At 39.9% G+C, this 16,159-nt stretch overlaps 1 protein-coding gene across 4 annotated transcripts; it reads left to right on the top strand.

Moving 5' to 3' along the window:
- The first annotated feature begins 702 nt into the window (after window positions 1–702).
- YIPF5 (Yip1 domain family member 5) lies at window positions 703–14,111 on the top strand. 4 transcript variants are annotated; one of them, XM_039486236.1, is made up of 6 exons: window positions 703–859; window positions 1,642–1,758; window positions 7,164–7,336; window positions 8,329–8,474; window positions 12,181–12,246; window positions 12,951–14,111. In XM_039486236.1, exons 2-6 carry the CDS (start codon window positions 1,652–1,654, stop codon window positions 13,116–13,118), a joined length of 660 nt encoding a protein of 219 aa, XP_039342170.1. In that variant the 5' UTR covers window positions 703–859; window positions 1,642–1,651; the 3' UTR covers window positions 13,119–14,111. The 4 variants fall into 4 exon arrangements, with proteins under 4 accessions (XP_039342170.1, XP_039342169.1, XP_039342171.1 ...); XM_039486235.1 differs by having other exon boundaries at window positions 12,065–12,246; XM_039486237.1 differs by lacking the exons at window positions 703–859; window positions 1,642–1,758 and adding an exon at window positions 6,073–6,232 and having other exon boundaries at window positions 12,065–12,246.
- The last annotated feature ends 2,048 nt before the right edge of the window (window positions 14,112–16,159 follow it).

Here is a 16,159-nt window from a genome sequence, read left to right as displayed (position 1 = left end):
GTCCCCCAAACGGTCGTGTATCTCAGTGCTCCCTTTCCCATTTGCAGACATACTTTTAGTACAGTGTGGGGCACTGGTTTAAGCTGGACGTTTCCATTCATTTTCGCACAGCTAGAAACCTGCGTGCGAGATGAGGAGTTGGGGTGCCGCAGATCCCAGCATTAGTCCAACCCTAGCACAGGCTCCCTTATGACCCTTTGACCGCACTCCTGTCCCTGTTCTTTATTAGTTGTCCCCCAAAATTAGTGGGTTTCTGAGGTCCTGTAGATCCTCCCCTTATGCTGAGGGAGGGAATCCTTTAGCATTGGGCAGTTTCCCAGAAACCCAATAGATACTATGAAGAGGAGCGAGGCCAGAGCCATGAGGCGCAGGACCCAGACGGTGCCTGGAGCCTCCCCGAGGTGTGTGCACTGACGGACTGGAGCTGGGCAGGAATCCCCCGAGCTCCTGGGCAGCCTCCGCCCGCCCCCCAGTCCCTGCTGAAATATCATTGTTTCCAACCAAAATACCCCCGGGGGCAGCCAACGCCCCCCCCTCCATCCCTCTTCCCGCCTTCCGCTGTCGCCCCCCCTTCTCCTCGCGCAGCCCCTCGCCAGAACCCCGCTCTCAGCCCCAGCACCGTAACCCTCACAGCCCCAAACACGCTCCACGGCGCATGCTCAACCGGCGCCACCCGAGAGACGTTACGGCGCAGGCTCAGTCACGCGAAGGTCTCGGGGACGGCCGGAACCGCCGCGGCGCATGCCCCGTCCCGCTTGATCCGGAAGCGGTTCTTTTGTTTCGTGACACGTCGCAGCGGAGGAGGGTGAGGGGCGGCCGCCGGGGGGATTCTCTCAGCGCTGCGAGGCGGGGTTGCCAGGTGAGTTAGCGGAGAGGTAGAGGCCGCCAGTTCCCCGCCCTTCCGCGGGGCCGCTCCCCTGCCCCCGCCCAGCCCATTCTCCCTGGCGCTGCCCCGCTTCTCGCCGGGCTTCGACCCACCCCGTCCCGCGGCTCTCCCACGGCTCCGAGCCCCTTCCCCCCCGCCGGAGATTGAGTCGGGGTCCCTGCTTTCCAGCGGGGGAAACTGAGGCACGGAGGCGTGAGCTGATTGGCCCCAGGTTCCTGGGAGACAGTAGCAGGAATTGGGGCTGGGCCCCGAGACGGGGCGTGCGGATTGGGGGGGGGTCAGGGCCGTGAACCTGCTGTGTGGGCAACACACATTTTGTTGTCACTTTAAAGCTGCGCCTCGTACTTGTAACGTTGAAAACGCAGCGAGGTTTGTGGTGTAGCTCCCTGGCTGTATAGCGCCTGTTGTTGCTCGGCCCGTTTGTTAACACATCTCCATTGTAACTATTAATCATACCGGTGACACGTTTAATTTATGGATTAGTGACTGTGGAAGGAAAACACTAGTCCTATAGCCATTATAATCTACATCTTTTGAGCTCTTGCGGTGCTGTGAAATGTTATACATTTACACACAGAGCGATGTAGACACAATTTTTAAAGTATTACATATATCAGAGGGGTAGCTGCGTTAGTCTGTATCCACAAAAACAAGGAGGCGTCTGCCGCATCAACAATTTATTAGAGTTGTATGACAGCCAGAAGCCAAAGTGACCCTTTGTGGCTCATACAAGCTTTGATGTTCTTATTTTACAGATAATTTGCAATGTCTGGGTTTGACAACTTCCATACAGATTTCTACCAAACAAGTTATAGCATTGATGACCAGACACATTCCTATGATTACAGTGGAAGCGGAGAACCATACAATAAGTAATTTGTACATTTTTTTCCATTCTCTAACTTGTATAGTATTAGTTTATCCTGTCTATGATTGCATTTCTTTACATTTCTAACACTTAAACACACACTAACAACAAAACTGTTCCAGATAAGAATGGCCATACTGGGTTAGACCAATGGTCCATCTAGTCCAGTAACCTCTCTTCTGACACTGGCCAATGCCCAATGCTTCAGCGGGAATGAACAGAATAGCAATTATTGAGTAATCCATCCCCTGCCATCCTCTCCCAGTTTCTGGAAGTCAGGGGCTAGGGACACCCAAAGCATGGGGTTATGTCCCTGAACATCTTGGCTAATACCCATTGATGGACCTATCCTCTGTGAACTTATCTAATTCTTTTTTTAACTCAGTTATAGTTTTGACCTTCACAACATCCCCTGGCAACATGTTCTACAGGTTGACTGTGCGTTGTATGAAGAACAACTTCTTTTTGTTTTAAACCTGCTGCCTATTAATTACATTGGGTGACCCCTGGTTCTTATGTTGTGTAGGAGTAAATAACACTTCCTTATTCACTTTCTTCACTTCCATTCATGATTTTATAGACCTCTATCATATCTGCCCTTAGTCATCTCTTTTTCAAGTTGAAAAGTTCCCATCTCCTTAATCTCCTCTCATACGGAAGCTCTTCCATACCCTTAATCATTTTTGTTATCCTTCTCTGCACCTTTCGCAATTCTAATACTTTTTTTGAGATAGGGTGATCAGAGCTGCACACAGTATTCAACATATGGCTGTACCATGGATTTATATAGTGGCATTGTGATATTTTCTATCTTATTGCTCCCTTTCCAAATGGTTCCTAACATTCTGTTAGCTTTTTTTTGACTGCCACTGTACATTGATCAGATGTTTTCAAAGAATGGGGGAAGCAGTAGATGTGGTATTTCTTGACTTTAGTAAAGCTTTTCATAGTGTCTGGCATGACCTCATAAACAAACTAGAGAAATATAACCTAGATGGAGCTACTATAAGGTGGGTGCAGAACTGGTTGAAAAACCATTCCCAGAGAGAATTTATTAATGGTTTACAGTCAAGCTGGAAGGGCTTATCAAGTGGGATCCCGCAGGGATCAGTTCTGGGTCCAGTTCTGTTCAATATCTTCATCAATGATTTATATAATGGCATAAAGAATACACTTATAAAGTTTGCAGATGATACCAACATGGGAAGGGTTGCAAGTGCTTTGGAGGATAGGATTACAATTCAAAATGATCTGGACAAATGGTCTGAAGTAAATAAGATGAAATTCAATAAGGACAAATGCAAAGTACTCCACCTAAGGAGGAAACAATCAGTTTCATGCAAAATGAGAAATGACTGCCTAGGAAGGAGTATTGCAGAAAGGGATCTGGGAATCATAATGGATCACAAGCTAAATAGAAGACACAGTGTAACACTGTTGCAAAAAAAAAAAAAACCAAATATCTTTCTGGGATGTATTAGCAGGAGTGTTGTAATCAAGACATGAGAAGTAATTCTTCCACTCTACTCCACGCTGATTAGGTCTCAAGTGGAGTATTGTGGCACCCAGAACTGGACACATAAGAACATAAGAAAGGCCGTACCGGGTCAGACCAAAGGTCCATCTAGCCCAGTATCTGTCTACCGACAGTGGCCAATGCCAGGTGCCCCTGAGGGAGTGAACCTAACAATGAATGATCTCTCTCTCTCTCTCCATCTCCTCCATCCCCCTCTCTCAGAGAGGATGGGGGGGGGATCTTACTCATCCTGGCTAATAGCCATTTATGGACTTAGCCACCATGAATTTGAATTCCCCCTTCCCCTTTTAACATTGTTATAGTCCTAGCCTCCCAACCTCCTCAGGTAAGGAGTTCCATGAGTGTGCGTGAGCCAAGAAGAACTTCCCTTCCTTTTGTTTTTTTTTAAACTGCTTTCATTTAATTTCATTTATTTTATCTTGATCTTGTAAAATAAGTAATTAAATTTTTTTCCTTATCCACTTTCTCATCATCATCAATCATACTCACCTCATCTTACATGTCCCCCTTCTTCTCCTCCTTCCTCTTAGCCTCTTCCTAGCCTCTTTTTAGGACCCTCTTCATATCTAACCCCTAAACCCCTAATCATTTCTTTTTTTTTTCTTGAACCTTTCCTAGTGCTTTTATATCTTTTTTGATGAGTTTTCCACATCTATAGATGTGGCGTAGATGTGTGGATCCATATGGTTTAATATATATTTTGTATAATATTCTCTAGTCTTATTTTTAATCTTCCCTAACATCCTGTTTGCTTTTTGAACCTTTTTGCTTTTCTCTGCACACTCTGCAGAACTATCACGACACATAACATCTCTTATCATCTTTGTAAGATCTCTTTCCCTATTAGTAGCCCAAGCTAAATTAGCCCCATCATGTGTTTTGTATTTTTTATTTTATTTTTGTTTTCATTTTATTTTTTTATTTTTTCATTTTTTAAATTTTGTTTGCCTGACACATTTCAGAAAAGATGTGGACAAATTGGAGAAAGTCCAGAGAAGAGCAACAAAAATGATTAAAGGTCTGGAAAACATGACCCATGAAGGAAGACTGAAAAAATTGTGTGTGTTTAGTCTGGAGAAGAAAAGACTGAAGGGGGACATAATAGTTTTCAAGTACAGAAAAGGTTGTTAAAAGGAAGAGGGAGAAAAATTGTTTTCCTTAACCTCTGAGGATAGGACAAGAAGCAGTGCGCTTAAATTGCAGCAAAGGACAGTTTAGGTTGGACATCAGGAAAAACTTCCTAAATGTCCAGGTAGTTAAGCACTGGAATAAAGTGCCTAGGGAGGTTGTAGAATCGGTCAGTGGAGATTTTTAAGAACACCTTTCAGGTATGATCTAGATAATATGCAGTCCTGCCTTGAAGTGCAGAGGACTGAACTAGAAGACCTCTCAAGATCCCTATTAGTCCTATAGTTCTATGATTCTATGAAGTAGCAACAATGATTCTAAGATCTTTTTTTTTTTTTCCCTTTGAGTGGTAACAGCTAATTTAAATCCCATTATTTTGTATATATAGTTGGGATTATGTTTTCCACTGTGCATTTGTCAACAGTGAATTTCATCTGCCATTTTGTTGTCCAGTTATCCAGTTTTGTCAGATCCCTTTGTAACTCTTCATAATCTTCTTTGGATTTAACTATCTTGAATAATTGTGTATCATCTGTAAATTACGCCACCTCACTGTTTTTATCCCTTTTTCCAAATAATTTATGAATATGTTAAACAGCACGGTCCCAGTACAGATCCCTGGGGGATAGTCCTATTTACCACTCTCCATTCTGAAAACTGATAATGTATTCCTACCCTGTGTTTCCTGTCTTTTAACCAGTTATTGATCCATGAGAGGACCTTCCCCCTTATCCCATGAATGCTTACTTTGCTCAAGAGCCTTTGGCGAGAGATCTTGTCAAAGGCTTTCTGAAAGTCCAAGTGCACTATATCCACTGGATCACCCTTGTCCACATGTTTGTTGACCCCCTCACTCAAAAAATTCTAATAGATTGGTGACACGTGATTTCTCTGTACAAAAAGCCATATTGACTCTTCACCAGCAACTCGTGTTCATCCATGTGAGAAGGCATGTAGGCTTAGAAAGGGGAATTTCTGTGTGGGTGGGGGAAAGCAGATAGGGAAGAGAAGTAAATGTGTCAGTGCACCTTCAGGAGGGTCCAGAGGATCACAGTGCTGCAGAGGTGTCTGAGTTTTCCTTCCATAGGGGTGGAAAAGGAAATTTGCTTGTGGAGGGTCCCTTCTAGGCGTGGGTTTTGAGCAGATGGAGAAAAGGGAAAATACAGACCATTGTGTCTCTACAGTCTTGGCAGTTTCTTTCATTGATGTGCAGAAAGAACTTATTAGCATTAAATGATATAATGTGCTTACACAATGAGTGGAGAAAAGAGACCTATTGAAGAACAACACTATTAGACATACAACATAACAGTATTTTTATATAACATCTATAAGAGGAGGTTTCTCAGAAGTGATTAGGTACCCCTCTGGGTGTCACAGTAGTGATTCTTTGCAGGTGAAATTTTGCAGTACTAGTTCAGGCCACCTGTGAGATAGTAAAGTGTTAAAATCTTTTTGTTTTGAAGCGTGTGGACGCAACCACACAGTTCAAACAGCTTGTATTCAAAAGTCTTCTGTGACCAGAATTTGAGAAAATTTGAGTTAGAAACTGAAATATTACTAAGGTTGTCATCTGCATCAGGTGATGATGGTAGATGTCATAATGTGTGCTTACGCTCTGAATGTCATAATCCTCATCACATGTATGGTAAGAGTGGTGTCTGATGCAATTGTTATATGGGAAGGGGGAAGATACTCAATTTGACTAGGCTTTTTAACTCTATGAAAATATCATATGGGAAGCTTAAACAATATGAAGACTTTTGATCTCCTTTCAAGATTGAGCACTGTTAAATATAGGATTTAATACTGAGTATAAATTCATGCTGTCATTTGATAAATTATAGGAATCAGATATACAACTGAAGGGGCTACATTTGAATTGACAGATACCTTTTGCTAGTCTTCTGTGGGCCCAATCTTGTCATATTTTCAAATTAAAAGGACTTGGATTGGTTTTGGCCTGAAAATGCTACTACACCTCTACCCCGATATAACGTGACCTGATATAACACGGGTTCGCATACAACGCGGTAAAGCAGCGCTCCGGTGGATCAGCGTGTCAGCTTCCAGCCGCGGCGCTCCGCTTCTCGCCACTGGTGAGTGCAGGGAGGTTGGGGAAAGGACGCCTCCCAGTACTCACCTGTGGCAGGAAGCGGAGCGTTGCAGCTGGGAGCTGGCAGAGTGGAGCGGGCTGGGGCCGGGCTGTTCTGCTTCCCGCTGCTGCCAGTGAGTGCCTGTCAGAGGGCAGGGTGGAGTCCTGGGGGTGATTAGGGACCGAGGTCTCTGGAGGGGGCGGTTAGGGGACAGGGAGCAGGGGGGGCCAAAGCAAGTTCGATATAACGCAGTCTCACCTATAGCGCGGTAAGATTTTTGTCTCCCGAGGACCGCGTTATATTGAGGTAGAGGTGTACTTGTAGGCTTCTAAATTTTCTTATCACTATGTGATATCTGATGGTAAAAAGGTGTAAAATCTTATAAACTAAGCAAGATTTGACCGGATTACTTAAATTAGAGACCTGGAGATAAGGAGTCCATAAACCCATATACCTTTTCAGGTCGCACTTTACTCCTTGTGCAGCTACACATTTAGGGTGGGAGGAGCAATTAACTTCACTTAAAAAGTTAGCTAAACAAGATTGTATATTGTATACCAAGTTGTTATCGAAAGAGTGTCTTATGTGACCGGGGAAAGGTTTAAAAAAAATCTGTGCCTGCCAATAATATTATGTTGTTCTCTGCAGACAATATAGTGGCTATGACTACTCTCAGCAAAGTGGATTTGTCCCTCCAGAGATGATGCAGCAACAGCAGCCTTACACAGGGCAGATTTACCAGCCAACACAAACATACACTCCAACTACAGCACAGTCTTTCTATGGAAGCAATTTTGAGGATGAGCCACCCTTACTAGAAGGTATAACTTGTTCTTTACTAGTCATCTCCGAAACTGCCCCTAACTTGGGGGTAATCTGAGAAGTAAGGAATGTACTCTCTAGTTAATTGCATCTGTCATGCCTGCCTCTGAGTTTCCCTGCCAATTTCTCACTTTACAGTCACATTCTCTTTATTTCTTTCCCCTGTTGGTCTGTGAAAGTCACACAAATTAAATGGGAAATTGACTGTACATGACATTGTCAAATGTGGGAATAAAAGTACAGATTTTTTTCCTCAGTCTGTTATAATAGGTGTTATTTGCAACAACAAAAGTTTTTTTAATTGATAGTGCCTCTTTAATTATAAATCACTGACTTTTTTAGAACCCAAATTCTAATTTGAGGAAGGGAGTAATAAACATGTAGGATATGTCCTACATAGAATACAAGGTGCCAGAATTGATAGATATTGAGAATACTTGGACTGATGGCTGGATTTTTCACCTTCTCTATACATTGTTATGCTCTCAGTCAGAGTTTAAGACAAATTACCTTTCCTGTTACTAATGACAAGGGAAGTACACTTTGGGTGGAAGCAGATCATGTACATCCTATTGCTAAGCAAAATTCGTTTACTAATCTACATAGATAATGTCCCACTCCTTGAGTTGGTAAATCAAAGCTGTACCATGCAGACGGTCAGTCTTAGAAGCAATCCTGTCATTGGGTCTGCCCAAGGAGATCTGAATGCAGAATCTGGGCCTTAGAGACTAGCAGTCCCGCACTCCTGAGCAGTTGAGAACTGGAGTGCCACAGAGACAGTGCACTCAACCCCTTAAAGGACAGATGGAATGTCTCCTATAATTCTTTGGCCATCTAAAGAACGGCACTTGATAACCTTCATTGTCTTGCCTTCAGTCTGGAGCAGATTTGAAAGTGACGGGGCAGGAAAAAGAAATGGTGAAGAAAATGGGGGAAAAGGAGAAATAAAAAGGGAAACAAATCTGCATAATTCTTTTCATGTAACCTGTAGAATTAGGGATCAATTTCGACCACATCTGGCAGAAGACACTAACAGTGCTACACCCATTAAAAGTAGCAGATGGCAGCATCATGAATGAGACTGATTTGGCAGGACCAATGGTCTTCTGTCTTGCGTTTGGAGCCACGTTATTGCTGGTAAGATACAGATTGCAAAATATTAATGTGTTAATCATAGTCCAAAAACACTGAGAAAAGCTAAATTTTCCTTAGGTCTCTCATAAGAATCTCCATGGCCTGGAAAGTCACAAAACAGGCCTTGACCAAGGATTTGTGGCTCATTAGTACATGATTTGGGGCCTGATTCAAAGCCCCTTGATGGAAGTCTTTCCATTGTCCTCACCATGCTTTGGGTCAGGCCCTTCAAGCTCAGTATGTAATGTGCCATGTTGCTTTATGTAGTGACTTCTTTGAATATCTTGATTTTGTGTAATATGGCTTCTATTGTCATGAAGACTGAGGACCATAGTCACAATTTTTTGGGGGAAAAAATCAGATGGCTCATTGTCCTTGGTTTTATAAAGTTAAATCTACAATTTTAACCATATTTCAGTTTCTTCTCCTTGTGCAAATCAAGATGTCTTTGATGCCAGGAACACAGTTTCAATAGAATGTAATTGTTTTATTTGCACAAAATGTTTTAATTTGGTTGCTTTATCTACGGTTTTGGCTCTTGATACATATTCCGTTTATACATTTAGTAGATTTTCTTTCATGCCAGTTTCTGATGCATTGAAATAACCTCGTGGAGATGGAATGTCTCCACTCAACGTGAACGGCACTTGATAACTCATTGTTCGCTTAATCTGGACAATTTGAAAGCTGATTGTGTTTAAGAAAAAAATTACTAATAAAGGAGGTTCACAATGCTATGGTTGAGGATTAGGGATCGTGACTCACATCCAGAAGACATCAACTAGACAGGCTACACCGCTATTACAAAGTACTGCCATGAGATCTGAATTGCTGATTGGAAGCCTATTGAGAAGGACCAATGGTCTTCTGACTGACAAGACCCTTTGGAGCCTTATGCAGTTGTTACAGATTGCAACCAGCCGAGTTTAAGCTAAGCAAGCAAATCTACTCTCTGTCCAGTGACTAAATGAAAGAGAAGATTTGGTGGAAGGGTCTCAAGTGTACATCCTATGAATCAAAAATTCCATTTGGCCTACATAGATAATACAAGAACTCAAAGGCTCTTGATTTAACCTGCAGGACGGCCTGTCTTAGAAGCATGATTCCTGGGGGCCTGGATTCAAAGCCCCTTGATGGAAGTCTTTCCGATTGTAAAAGCACTTAGAGACGGTGTACTGCAGGCAAGACTCCACACCAACTGCTAGCAGCGTATGGTAAGAAAATGCCTAGGGAAAAGGAGAAACCCCGGAAACAAGAGATGGAATGTCTTTTCATGTAACCTGTAGAGAATCCAGAGGACCATCACATCAACATCTTGGGATACACAGTGCTACACCCATTGCAAGTAGCAGGAAAAGAAATGAATGAGACTGGATTTGGCAGGAGTTTCAGTTCTCATCTTGTCAAATCTGCATAATTGCTGGTAAGATACATAGAATGTAATTGTTTAATTCATAGTCCAAAAACACTGAGAAAAGCACCAGAGATCTTTGGAGTCAGGCCCCTTCAAGCTCAGTATGTGTAAACTAGATATCGATAGTGATTCTCGCTGGTGACCACTGCTATAGGTGTTTTGCCAATTAAACTTAATTGGAATAAGATTGACCTAAAGTTATTGCTTTTATCTACAGAGCTGAAAGGAAGCATAATCTTTCATCATTGGTATCCGTGAAGTATAAAGCAATATTTAGTTTTCTGAAGCTTAAATGATTTAGTATATGACAAAGTAGGAACAAGCCAACTTCCTTGTCATTGTACATTTCAGTATTTTTAATAAATTTCACCTCTGATGCTTATTTTTAAGGAAAATGGGGCCCCTAGTATTGAGGGCCCTCCTACTGAGAGGAATATGTTCTCTCTGTAATGGACAATTCATGAGGTGTAATTTTATCTTATAAATTTCCAAATGTCTCCTTGACATGCTCAGCTACATTTTATTCAATCGGTCATCAGCAAGAATATTTTAGTTACTGAAACTTATTAAGTTGCATTACCATTTGTTTTTATTTTGTAATATTAACCAATTTAAGACTCCGACTTTAAGGTCAGAAGGGACCATTATGATAGTCTAGTCCTGCACATTGCAGGCCCCAGAACCTCACCCACCCACCCATGCCTGTAATAGACCCCTAACCTCTGGCTGAGTCACTGAAGTCCTCGAATAATGGTTTAAAGATGTCAAGTTAGAGAATTTACCATTTACACTAGTTTAAACCTGAAAGTGACTCATGCCCCATGCTGAAGGCAAAAAAAACCCCAGGGTCTCTGCCAATCTGACCCAGGGAAAATTCCTTCCCGAGTCCAAATATGGCCATCAGTTAGACCCTGACCATGTGGGCGAGACCCACCAGGGAAAGAATGCTCTGTAATAACTCAGAGCCTTCCTGCTCTAGAGTGAAGAAAATAACCACTTGTATGTGTTACCAGTTTGAGAGTGAATTGAAAACTGATCTGAAAATGGTCATGTGTACAGTAGGCATAACAGGTAGGGTTAAGACAATAGGAAATATACTGAAATGAAAACAGCTGAGAACATGGTATATGGGAGGATATTACAGTGGTGGGTATATCACTTAATAAAACTCAGGATTCTGTTTATTGAATGTCTTGAATTTTTTGCAATATCAGTCATTTGGCTGATACTGCCTCTGAACAGCACTGCTTTTGGGTCTAGAACTCAGCATGTCACAGCCTGCTTTTCCCAGCTATCTCACTATGTCTCTGTAGCACTCAGTCATTTGGTACAGTTTTTTGCTCTGTCTAAAAATTAAAGAATGACTTCCCTGTGCATTGAACACCGGAGTTCAAACACTTTCCTATCTGCCAATCTAATGCAGTCACGCAGCTCTGTCCAAATTGGATGCATTCTTAAGCCGTGTCTCCAAGTCATGCCCTGAGAGGTTACATGCCTAAATATCATGGAATCAAATTTTTAAATAGTGTATTAACACTATTTTACAAGACCAAAAATAATTCTAGATAGGAAACAAAAAACTTGAAATATTTTATGATGATGAATTTACACTGTGCTGTACCTATGCCTGGCACTTCACAAAAAACAATTTACCCCCTTGAGGCAAAAATCAAGAATCTGAATCATTGGTAGAGATGGAAAGAGTTATGTCACATGCAACATTTTTCAGTACATCACTAATTTACATGTTTTATTTAGTAGTTAATCATTTCCGTGGTAAAGGTGCTGATCAAAAACCATTCAGATAATCTTCAGAGTGGGATCAATATGCAAATATAATGGAGTAAATCAAGCAGAGTTCATAAGATTTTGTAGCCCAACTAGAACTACGTTACATAAGCACACTAAGTTTGCAGCTGGTTAGATGCACCACGTTTTGTAATTGAAAACTGATATGGTAAATATGCCTATTGGACATTTCAGTATACAAGTACTCTGGATTGTTTGTGGGATGCCTTTCTTAATCCTCTTCATCTTTATCCCCTAAATTCTACTTCAGATTCACCACTAGGTCAAAGATTACCTCAATCTTATACTCTCATTATTATTTGTAAAATGCAGTATTTAGTCAACTTTAAGACAAAACATGTTTAACTTGTGTTACTCCTCTCATCTTTAGGTTGGTAAAATTCAGTTTGGGTATGTGTATGGAATTAGTGCAATTGGATGTTTAGGAATGTTTTGCCTCCTGAACTTAATGAGCATGACGGGCGTCTCGTTTGGCTGTGTTGCTAGTGTCCTGGGATACTGTCTTCTTCCTATGATCCTGCTTTCCAGTTTTGCAGTTATATTTTCTTTGCAGTAAGTATCCATACTAACTATTTATAATAAAATCCTGCTTCCATATATTGTGGATTTTTCTCCCATTGGGGGGAAGTTCTGTTAGATGGAATTTATACTATATTAATAATGGATTTGTCAAATGAAGTAAATGCTTATACAGCATGAACACTTATTCACACTGTCCATTTTCAGTTATTACAAATTACTTTTAGATTCAAATTATAGCATACTTCAGACATATTTACTTGTCAAACAACTCAAACAAGTTGTATATCAGGATATAGAAAGCTAAAATAATGTAAGAAATATAGATTAAATTTTAATTAATGTTGAGTCTGGAAAACTAAGTTAAATGCCCAGCATAAAAGAAAATCACTAACTTCATTACTCATCACAGGAAGCTACTTGTACAGAAGTACAAAGGAACACCTTGTTTTGAGTTTACGCAGTTCTAAACCTTTTTGTACTTAGAACTTAATTTGTCTCTTTAACTAGTGTCATTCTAAAATCTTTACTGAATAGTAATACTAATTTTATATTTACTGAAATTCCATGTACTTTTTATTTAAAAACCCTCAATGATAAAATTCAGTCCAAAGTTTAAAAACAATCAACCTTTGAAACATATTTAACTTACTAGAAAATATTCTAATTCCTGCGTTCATCTAAACATACACAAACACCCCTACCTTTTTAAACTGTTCTTATCTTGTATGTTACAGGGGAATGATGGGAATTATTCTCACTGCTGGAATTATTGGATGGTGCAGTTTTTCTGCTTCCAAAATCTTCATTTCTGCCTTAGCAATGGAAGGACAACAGCTTCTAGTAGCATATCCCTGTGCTTTATTATATGGAGTCTTTGCTCTTATTTCTGTGTTTTGAACTGACTTCTGATTACTGGACTTCAGTGGGCCAAACTGAAAAAAAAAATCAACTTGGAACACTTAATTGGGCCAGCAAACATCCACGTCGCTGCTATCAAGCAAACTTAACTCTTGAATTGTCTGATGGAGCAATGGAAACAAACATGTCTCATTCACTTTTATAGGACTCTTGAATACTGTTTGAATTGACCTGCAGTGTCTATAGCTTTAAGTTTTCATGCTTATGCAGTTAAAAATGTAATGTTTCTTTACCATTTCTACAGCCTTTAGAAAAGTAACTTTGGGGAGTTTAGGGGGTGTGGGGGGGGGATGGGGTTGTAGATATATTTGGTAGGTTTTTAATCAGCAAAAGTAAATGAAACTACAGACATTGCAGTCTTTATTCAAAAACAAAAAATAATCTTTGGCCAACCCAATTCCTGTCACCTCTATTGCAAAGAGTTTCTCAAGCAAATTGAAAATTGCATATTTTCTGTATTTTAACAAATACTCTTTAAGCTGTTATTTATACAATGTGTTGGTATTTCGGAATTTGATATGCAATTTAAATTGTCTAATTTGAAAACAAATCCTTTAGTCAAAAGTATACAAATAAATTTCAAACTTGAAATGTGAATGTGTTTAGATATTAGCATCAGTTTAAGTGGCTATACCTTATCTTGGGTTTCTCAAGATTACTTGCAGGAGCTTGTTCTAATAATCCACATATTAATGGCTCAAGAGTAGACTACCTTTTTTTTTTTTTTTTTAAGTATTTACTTCCAGGGAAGCATATTGAAGTGTCATGGTTGTCAGTATTGCGGTTATTGTAAAGGTCATGTGATGCATATTGATTAAATTTTCCCCTAAATAATTTTGAGATGGTGCTGGAGTTGACTTTCTAACCCTCTTTCTGCTTTATGGTTTTGAATGACCATAACAACTAGAGAATTTCAGATATTAAAGTGAAATTGGAACTTTCACATTGGAATAAACCAAACTTAAATAAAACAGCAATACTCTTCCCTTCTTCTGGTTACTCTTTTGATACGTTTGAATTAGTTTTTTACTCTGCTTAATCTTGCAGTAAAAGCATAAACTTGTTTTTGGTGACAGTCAACTCTCAGACTCAGCATTGTCATAATTTCATGGAAAAAATAAGTAGGAAAGGGAAAATGGGTAGTGTTAGCTTATACACTTGTTGCTTATTTTTAAAACATGCATGAAAGAAACCATTCTAATTTTGTTTTACACACTTTTGGTTACGAAATTCTTCTTTCTATGGGTAGAATCTGGCTTAAAGATTCGAATTCTGTCCCTGTTTGGGAAATATTGGTGAAATGGTAAAAGCTCTTATCAAATACAAGTTCTTGGCTGAGATTTTGCTCTTATGGTGGTGTAAATCTAGAGTAACAGTTGACTGCATTGTAGTTACACTGGTATAAAACTGGAATAACTATCAGATAGTATAATCTACTTGTACAGTTTTAAAGTTGAATTGCCAATCAGATACATGTAGTTTCAAATATTTTTTGATGGGACTGAAAGAGGGGAAAATGACTTACCATTCAACTAGTTCTTAATATTATAGAGAGAGGTTATAAAAATACTTTACATAATTTGAAATTTTGCATGTCTGGAAACTACAGTTCACTGCTTTGAGTAGCTGTTGTAAAAACTTGTGTAACTAAAATATTTTCTGGTATTCTTTCGCTAGTCTTGCACAATGACTAGGAAAGGGTCTTCCCAGAAGGACTGCTCTGTGTAAACATCAAGGCCAAGTTACTTATGTATTCCCTGGTGAGAAATATTAATACTACTCCATCTAACAGAAGCAAAGCTGTAATCTATTTTAATTTAAATGATTGTTCCACTTTTCCTTCTCTGCCCTAATAGTGTTTACATTTCAACAGTTAATGCTCAGGTGCCAAGGTAATGCAGTCATCCTGGAAATGACTTCTTTACAAACTGGCTGCACTTTTGAACCTTTTTTTCTTAAATTCAGTTGTTGAATACACAAGGGACGGTAAGTTCTATACTTGCAATTGGCCTTATTTTAAAGGGAGATTTAACAAAGCAATCAGGTACTAAAAGCTACTGCCATTTTCAATGCAAGCTCTGATCATAACATTGCAAGTGTCTTCCTACTGTTGCATGGATGGTGAGTTTTAAAGGTACAGTACAAGAGACACTTGTTAACCCTTCTCCCACTGTTGTGGGAAAGTGAGTATAGGTAACCATCTCACAGTAACATCCGTGGAAGTTAGGCCTGCTCTTCAGAGGTGCTGAACATCCCCATCTGCAAATCCCACAATGGGAACTGGATGCTCCCATATCCACAAAAAGTAGAGAGAGAATTTTATCCTTAACTGATTGCTTACTATTAATTTAGCGTGGCAGACTTCTCAAAATTGATTTGAAGTGTCATATAATACAGTATAGCTATATGCTATGAGCCATAGTAGATACATATATACACCTCTACCCCAATATAACGCTGTCCTCGGGAGCCAAAAAAATCTTACTACATTTATAGGTGAAACCGCGTTATATCAAACTTGCTTTGATCCGCTGGAGCACACAGCCCCGCTCCTCCGAAGCACTGCTTTACCATGTTATATCTGAATTCATGTTATATCAGGTCATGTTATATCAGGGTAGAGGTGTATATGCCTTAACTTGGAATTTCTTTTCATGAGAGTAGTTAAGATTGTCAACATAATCTTATCCTATCAGTGCCTTATTACAAATTATCCAAACCAATATTAGGAAAAGTTAAAAACATTTTACTCAATATTTTCTAGTTGGTTTTCATCATAGATGGAAATACCACAGCTGCCCCAGTGCACAAAGTTCCTACTCTGTTTAATGAAGAACATTATCTGCTGATGGAGCACAATGTCCTGTGTTTCTGCAAGTAAATTAAAATGATTACCTTTTTAAATGAGAAGTAATTAATTACAGAACTGTTCCCCTAATAAATTTCAGAGCTCAAATACTTTGAGCACATTAGGTTCTAAAATTCATATTGCATTTTTGAGAGCTAGACTAATTAGTCCTATCTT

This window comes from Mauremys reevesii, linkage group 8 (assembly GCF_016161935.1).
Source record: "Mauremys reevesii isolate NIE-2019 linkage group 8, ASM1616193v1, whole genome shotgun sequence".
Classification (NCBI taxonomy): Eukaryota; Metazoa; Chordata; order Testudines; family Geoemydidae; genus Mauremys; species Mauremys reevesii.
This window is presented reverse-complemented; position numbering and strand designations above follow the sequence as displayed.

What these genes read in the sequence shown, in the direction of transcription:
- YIPF5 (XM_039486235.1), top strand. Translation starts at nt 1,652, where the DNA reads ATGTCTGGGTTTGACAACTTCCATACAGATTTCTACCAAACAAGTTAT. An exon ending in AGCGGAGAACCATACAATAA is followed by an intron (nt 1,759 to 7,163) that starts GTAATTTGTACA and finishes TGTTCTCTGCAG; the next exon opens with ACAATATAGTGGCTATGACT. An exon ending in TGAGCCACCCTTACTAGAAG is followed by an intron (nt 7,337 to 8,328) that starts GTATAACTTGTT and finishes TGTAACCTGTAG; the next exon opens with AATTAGGGATCAATTTCGAC.